This window comes from Oryzias latipes, chromosome 3 (assembly GCF_053564925.1).
Source record: "Oryzias latipes strain Hd-rR chromosome 3, Olatipes_Hd-rR_3.1".
Lineage (NCBI taxonomy): Eukaryota > Metazoa > Chordata > Actinopteri > Beloniformes > Adrianichthyidae > Oryzias > Oryzias latipes.
Genome location: NC_136239.1, coordinates 28,930,001 through 28,938,260, shown reverse-complemented (window position 1 = coordinate 28,938,260; position 8,260 = coordinate 28,930,001). Strand labels below are relative to the sequence as shown.

At 38.6% G+C, this 8,260-nt stretch overlaps 1 protein-coding gene across 5 annotated transcripts in view; it reads left to right on the top strand.

Moving 5' to 3' along the window:
* Positions 1-317: 317 nt before the first annotated feature.
* The window catches only part of ush2a (Usher syndrome 2A (autosomal recessive, mild)), a 190,681-nt gene continuing 182,738 nt past the window's right edge, over positions 318-8,260 (top strand). For all 5 annotated transcript variants that reach the window (XM_078945239.1, XM_023953554.2, XM_078945241.1 and 2 more), the window contains exons 1-5: positions 318-496; positions 1,031-1,701; positions 2,168-2,382; positions 2,845-3,060; positions 6,661-6,829. In XM_078945239.1, the coding sequence (XP_078801365.1) occupies positions 1,192-1,701; positions 2,168-2,382; positions 2,845-3,060; positions 6,661-6,829 (1,110 nt within the window). In that variant the 5' untranslated portion in view covers positions 318-496; positions 1,031-1,191. The remainder of the gene's footprint in view (positions 497-1,030; positions 1,702-2,167; positions 2,383-2,844; positions 3,061-6,660; positions 6,830-8,260) is intronic.

The window sequence follows — 8,260 nt, the reverse complement described above, 5'->3', positions numbered from 1 at the left end:
TTCCGAGGCGTGTGTTGTTTTTGAAAACACCGTGAAGAGTTTTGAACCAGCAGCTCCAGCAGAGTCTCCCGTGCTATCTCCCACACAGCCTCGACTGCTCTCAAGTTTCTGTACTGGTCTCAGTAACGGCGCGTCGCCGTTACTTTGCGCCCCGGATGCCGCCACCGCGCTGCTGCTGCTGCTCCCGGCCATATGGCGGCTCCCATTAATCTTCTTAGCGCAGCGTTTTCTGAATGAGAGACGCCGAAGACAAACGTGCTGCTTTGTTTGTTGAAGTCAGCGACATTTCTTTTGGCTGTCTAACGGGAGAAGGGGAAGCCGCGTTTGGAAGGATAGTTGTGTTTTTTGTTTGTTTTTGTTGACAGGTGCTGTCAGGAGTGTGAGAGAGGGAGAAACTGCGCGCCCACTCTGCTCCCCTCATGCCAGAGCAACAAGTGTAATGTTAGTCGACGCTGCACTTGTGATGGGGACAGAGCTTTGTGCGGAGACTCCACAGGTAAATATCAAGGCAACAGCGCACATTTCAGGATCTTACAATATCTGCATAGATTTGTTAATTTGCGCGTCAAATAGAATTCCGTCCGTCGTTAGATGCAGTGGAGCCTATTTTCTGTTTCCTCCAGCCTGGACCATGTAATATAAGACTGGAGATAAGTGTATTCCTGGCCCTCTTTTTGTGCTTCAAAAATGTGAAATTGAAGCTACATAGTATTGTAATGATGAGAGCTTTGGTGTAAGCCTCAATTTCCAACAAACTTATGTGAGAACCCGTTTAGTTGGATAAAAACCTGCAGGCCAGATGCCAAAGGAAAAAGGGCATGTTTAATTCAATGAAAAATGAAGAAAAGGGGGAAAGCAATGTGGCAATATCAGGTGAGCTGTGCCTCCATCAAGCTGTACATGATAGTGTGGGCTTTGGCTTGGGAATAGCCTGCATGGCATTTCACTCTCCTCAGATTTGTCTCATGTTGGATTTTGGTCTGACCACTTCTCTCTTTCCTTCTTTCCTTCTCTCTTTCCCCTTCTCTAGATTGTGAAATCCTACCTATCATGCGAAGGCTTTGGCCGTGGTTTGTGCGTGTATGTGTGTGAGGCACACAAGGCGGTGTAACAGAGAGCCAAGCTTGGGAGCTTCACCCTAGGGGCACTGGCCTGTAAAAAGTGGCCCTGTGACCCTGGAACCATGGAACCATGACCGTCATCACTTATTCAAATGGTGTTGGAAAGCTCCAAAACAAAGTTCCCCAGCAGCCGTCTAGCTGCCCGCATGCTCCACGCGGATCCAGCATGCTGAATCCAGAGGTTCCACAATTGTGCAGGGTTAGAAGATATTCAGAGAAGAAGAAGGAAAGGAGGAGCATGCAAAATGTAAAAGGAAGGTGGCAAAAATCAAGCAAAGGAATCAACGGTCCTAAAGATTTAAAAGGCAGAGGAGGAGAAGGAGGCAGGGCAAATAGGGAAGGCATAAATAAGCTGGAGGTTTCTGTGATGTTGTCAAGAAGAAAAAGTGAACACATGTCAGAAGAGGGCATGAGAAGGAGGAAACTTTGGAACATGTCTCCAGTGCTGCTGCTGATGAGAAACATCACTGAAAAAAACATGCAGATGCAGATCTGCTTCGTTGCTCGGAAATGGCCTCAGGTCCTCCTCTGGTGGTGTCTGCTCTTTCTCAGCCTCTGCACTCCGCTTGCGTCATCACAGGTAAGAGTGGCTTTCAGGAATAATGTCAGCTCTGTGAAGGAATCATACTATAGCTACCCCGACTCTTAATTACTGAAATAATGCTGTAATAGGAGAGACAGAGGTGTAATAAATAACATGAACAATGAGGCTGCCGGGTTTTCATGAAGTCACTGCAGCTTGGTAAAGACATTTCTGTTTACCATTCTTTTAAAACAAGTTTTTTAAGTTGTTTCTTAAATTAATCCTGTAAAAAAATATGAAACCCAATTTTGAATATATATATATATATATATATATATATATATATATATATATATATATATATATATATATATATATATATTGTTCTTGTTATAGACGGTTTTGCTTGATAGAAGTTTATGTGAAATGCTTTTTATTAGCTTGTTACTTAAATGTGGTTATAAAAAATACAAATAAAATACCCAAATCCAAAGACTTAAAAACAATTTTGAACCCTTTTCAGGGTCATTTTCCACGTATGGAGAACATCGCTGCTTTCAAACCCGTGTCAACGCTTCCGCCTCGACTCACGTGTGGCGTTCCAGAGCAGAACAGCTACTGCCAGTCACCTTCGTCACAGACTGAGCTGTTGAGGTGTTTTCAAGCCTTCTGTGTTCAAGAGTGCCCTTATAGATCCTCCACACCTCCATATGCTCCCCTACTGTTAGCTCCACAAAGGTATGTAGATTGGATTTACAGAGCTGTTATGCAGTGTTTTATGACTTTTTTTTTCCATGCAGAGTAACATTGCATCAGAACAGTCAGCTGATAAGACTCATAGATTTCAATTCAAATGTATGAGTTGAACAAAGGATTGCACAACAGATTCTATCTCTATTTATATGTCAAGTTTTACACATGTGTTATTTTAAAGTTTCCTTAAGTTGGATGTGGGGTGTCGGGAGGGTTTTGGGCATTCTGTATGTTTTATCATTTCAGTTTTTATTGTTTTAATCCTCTGAAGCATTACTGTTGCGTGAAAAGTGCTTGATAAATAAAGTTTAATTTGACTTGATTATTATAAAATACCAGTTGACAGTGGAGCTTGTCTCAGGGTGCTGCTCAAAAAACACAATAAACATCAAATAAAGCTAAATAATTGCAATTGTTATAACCCTGACATGTCTTTAATTCTTCCAGAGGTGCCTGCGTAACTGAAGAAACTGAAGACTCACAGGGGCCGACTCAGATTGATACTGAAGGCCCTGAAAGTTCAGACGGTCCTGCTGGATCTGGAAGTGTGCTGTTTCAACCGGACCAGGATGGATGTCTGATCTCTCCTCCTTCACAAGCACTGGGAGCTCTGGGTTCACTAACCTTAGCAGTGTGGATAAAACCAAGCTCATCTGGGGAGATGTGAGTTTGATATTTTATTTTTGTTTTTTTAAGTATTTATTAAGATCGGTCTGACAGAAAACCTGTTTATAATCCTGTTCAAAAGGCCATAGACAGAATAATGGATTATATTGGAAATGATCAGTTTATATGAAATTCATGGAAAGTTTAAAAGATGTGAAATGGTCAAGGAACACGCCAAATGTCACATGCCTTGTGGTTCACCGTTAAGGCTCAGTGTAGAGTTGCTGAGAACAGATTAGTGAGTGGAGGAATATCTTTTGTTTATAGGTGTAGAGCTCCGTGAGTCCAATCTAGCAACTTTGAATGAAATGAAGCTCTTCTCTTGGTCAATATTAATAAGTGATGGGATGTCATGAGAGTCCTCAAAGCACTGTTGAACACCACACAGACACATTTTCATTTAGTCTTGTCATGTTTGCCTCTTTTCGGTTGAAAGTTTTAAAATGGGATTTGCTACAACAAGCTACTGCTGTATAATGCAAAAAAAAACGAATGGGCTTAATGCTTTGTTCATACCAAGCTTGGCAACATACAGTTTCAGGCGACCACTTCCAATGAATAGGCTATGTAAACGCGCATATATGCACCTTTCTGGCTTCCGAGTTTAAAACTTGTGTTCATGCATCACTACGCATGTTAAAGCAGTTGTACTGTAACCGATCAGAGACTTGGAATGGGTTTGTATGGATGGCGTCCTTTTCAATTCCCGAAGGTCCCAACCGTTTGAAAAATGATCATTGGTTGATTTCTAACATATCTTAGGGGTGTAAAATTTAAATCATAAAAAATGTTTTAGTGATTTTTAAATATCTATAATGGATCATCAAACCTGGGATGTTCATCAGAACAAACACAGACATGTTAATCTGTACTCTTTCATAAACTGTGTTGACATGATTTTAGCTTTGAAAGTGAAAATTGTGATGCTGATGTAAAATTGAGCATGTCAAGTGTGGTCAGATCAGTATCTCCATCAGGAAACAATTGACTGTCATGTGTTTGTTACACACGCTGTGTGTTAGAGAAAAGGAGGAGGGTGCTGGTATCTTCAACGGAAAACTGGTGGGGTGCAGTTACCCACATTCAGATCGCCTTTCAATCACACACGCACACCACAACCAGATCAGTTGACTTTCTCCCTCACCCGCTATCTTTTACTTTACAAAGCGCTACTCAAAGGGAATCACATTGTCATAAAAACGACTTAAGGGGGAGTATTTCACTATGTTTATGCTTTTAAAAAAAAAACAGTTTTCTCCTAAAAGTTTGAACTTAATACAATTTTTATGATGGATGAAAAATGATGATGCATGATAAAGCTTTTTAAACAAGCATTAAAGTTTGGGCCTAGGGTCTCCAAGTAAGTAGTGATATTTCTGTATAGTTTTTCCAAATCAAAACAGGCTATGGATTCAACACCCGGACATATAGATGCAACATAGCCAAACAGAGGCATTTAGATGATATTAATATAAAATCTGTAAATAACCTTTCTGTTATCACAAAACTGCTGACTAATCAAGGAGATTAAATAGATCAGGATTTCATAATTTTGAAAAAAAAAATCCTTTTTAAAAGTGCAACAATTCAAAAAAGTTAAAATATCAAACTTTTACATTTAGGAAAAAACATAATTTTTTAAATATTTTTAGTATAATTGGAAGCCATTAGTTTTATATTGTTGAACAAAGAAAAAATGTTTGGTCTAAAGTCCAATAAATGGGCTATATACAAAAATAAATACTGAGCATTCAAATTCAACTTTATTTACGTAGCACTTTTCCAGCTACAGAACACATCAAAGTACTTTACATAAATAAATAAATGATAAAAATGATAAAAAAAAATGTTAGAATAAAAAAAAAACATTCTGCAAAAACAAAGTCCATCAAATAAGAAATAAAACTAAGGAAATGTGAAAGGCATCTGATTGTGGATCAGATATTTCTATTTGATAACCAGATTCTAGTTTTCAACACGAATGTGTTGTAGTGCAGATATTGGTTCATATTGATGTAAATGACAAATTCTTAGATGTAAGTGAAAGACAGATTTAATCTTCAGATTTCATACTGAGTTTTTGGTTTATGAAGTTGTCGGTCTGGGAATCCGGAGGACCAACAAGTCTGGTTGTCTTGGCCTGCCGAACATGACACCTGTATGGCTGAATGCGCCTCAATAGAAGTCATATCTCTCCCCTCACTCACTCTCCCCAGCTTTCTTTTTCTCTCCGTCCGCGCCTATCTTTCTTTTGTTGTACAGACGATCATGGCTGCCATCAAAGAAGCCAGATGAAAGGAGGTCTCTGTCCTCACCTCTGTCCATCTCTCGTCACCCCACTTTCTTTGTCTCTCCCTCTCCCTGTGATTTCACAGCCTTCTTCTGAACAATAAACAGAGTGGAGCACCTGTTTTTACAAGCCACGGGCCATACCTCTGCCTCCACAAGATGATTATGAAGTTAATGTTGATGTTTGGAAATTCCCCCTCAGTTTACATTAGAACTGTGATTTTTCCAATGATTTTCACTTCAAATCAGCGTTAGGGATGCTCACAACACTTTCGTTAACTCTTGTGTTACCGACAAAAAAGTCTAAAAAGTCTTTGTTTAGGTCAGAGTCAGACACTGTGAGCTTCATTACAAAGTATCGAGGATCGAGTTGCTTCTGAAAGCAACTCAAAAGTAAAACAGTAGTCATTTTAACACGTTACAATTGTAAAACCATAACAGAAGAGACTACCAGTACTGTAGTTTTAAATAAGTAATCCATAATGCATCACAGTTTGGAAGGAGGTAGCACAACACTGCTGAAATAGTTAGAATTTTTTAGGTATTTAGTCATTTTTTATTATATATTTTTTTACCGAAATTTGACCTCCAAGTGTTTCACTACTGTTTTTTAAATATAAATATGCATATTTTCTTAATTAAAATTATTACCACTACTAAGAGTTTTATGCTAACATAACAATACAATAGTAAAATAAATACATAAAATGTCTCTTTATTTGTGGATGGTTTCCAAAATATTCTTCACTGAACTTTAAAAATAATTAAAACTGCAAAATAAAAAAATACTTAACCACAAATCTGCACTAAAATATATTTTTCCCCTCAACTTTTTTATTTTTCTCTGTGTTGGTAGACAGATGTGCATTTTAAGACCTTTTGCACATGTCAATGTTTCTCCAGCACATGCACCTATAGTTCCTTTTGATTTATTGGTTAAGCTGCTTTTGGGTTCATAAAAGCTGAGATTTCCTATTAAATGTCAGTGATTATGGTTAATATGACACTTGCCGGGTTTGTGTCACTGCGCTCAGTGTAGGAAGTGAGCTGTCACAGTTGTGTAAAATATTGATGTGGCATGTGAAAATGTCAAAAAGATATTGATTCATAGAAAGGATGAAAACCAAGAACTAAACAGTCAAGTTTGTGGTTTTCTGTCTAGAATAAAAACTGTTATTAAGATTACTTTTGTCAAAAAAAAACTCTGATAATCCGAGGATTTGTATTTTAATACGTTATTGGAAGTAATGTAGTCATGCTGACCGGTCCGGCTTCTTGTTTTCACATGTTTGTTTTTGGTGCTCACAGGATGCTGTTGGAGAAGTGTTCAGCCTCTCGCCTGTCGTTTTCTGTGGCGGTGTCGGAGGACTCTGTCACCTTACAGTACGGCCAATCCAGCAGTCCAAAGACTTATTCAGTCAGCTTCAGAACAGAGGGCAGGCTGCCACTAGAAACATGGACACATCTTACTTTGCAGGTAAGAAATCTTAAAAGTTGGATAAAAAAAACACTTTTGATCAATACAATATACGTGTTTTAGATGAGCAAAGTGGAAAAGTAATCTCCCAGGACACATTATAAAGAAATGAAATAATAAATCGACAACAACCTCAAGCAATATGGGTGACAGTGTGTTTGATGCTCCTATTCCTGCCTTCTGTACAAACTTACAACCTCCTACAACTCTTCAGGAATATCATCCCTCATTCAAAAGGCTTCAGTTGACTTGACATGAAATTGATGTGAGGTTTAGGTGACCAGAGCTGCAGTCTCCCAACAGCTGGTTTGACCTTTCTGTTTATTGAAAGCAAAATTTGCCTTTTTGTAGACTGTAGCTAGAGAAAGTGTGCGCCAAGCTGCTGCTTGTTTGCATCAAGTGTGCTCTCAGCTGCGGTGTAGAGAGCAAAGGAAACGAGATACAAGTGAGCCGAGATGAGATGGAGAACAACATGTCTTCTGTTGCTGTGGCAATGAGACATAAGAGCTGCTTCTTCAGTTGTCAAGTTGCTGATCAAGAGGGATGTAGACTGTTTGGTTTGGCTCAGTGTGCCTTTAAAACTTTTTATCTTCCATTTAAACAGCAGATCTTCTCTCTGTCCCTGATTGCTGCATATTTAGTTTGAGTTTGTAGTCAAAGGTCCAATTTATAAACCAAATACTGCTTTCCCTCTTTCAGTCCCATCAAATGTCACTGAAAGAAGTTAAAACATTGGTAATACTGCTTCTTTTCACTTGATCAAAGTTTTATTAGAATTTAGATATATTTTCCTTGGTAAATGGTACAAGTAGACTATATTCTAATATTTTAACTATGAAATGTTCTTTGCAGTTAAAAAAAAGCAAGTGGGAGTTTGAGGCACAGCAATATTCGCCTCTGTTACTAAATGAAAGACCAGCAATTTACTTTTATTTTTTACTTGAGTTGTTACAGGCACGAAAAATAGTTTTTTCTTCATTCTACTCCCTTTTATTTCCCCCGCATCAGATGTCTTGTACTGATGTAACCCTTGTGCTATCCTAGGCACTTTAACGGGTCATCTAGACCCACTAGACAGTGCGCTGAACCTTTTTTCTTCAATGATTTGTGAACCTCACTGGTGTCCATGGATTACATGAAATCTTTCCACCTTTATCCACCTTTGTCATGGTAGGGAGAACACGTCAATGCAAGGGTGGGGTCACCTAAGATAACATAAGGGTTAATGTATATGTTTTCTTGTGGATATGAAACATTTAAAAAAATACATAAATGGTGATCATCTTGAAACACATCTGTCCTATTTGTTTGTGGTCTTTCATTTTTAATATTAGATGCTTAATACAGGATTCCCCCCATCCTCACGGGGGTTAAGGACCAGAGACACTCGTGAATCCAAAGAATCCGCAAATACAGAGAACAACCCTCACC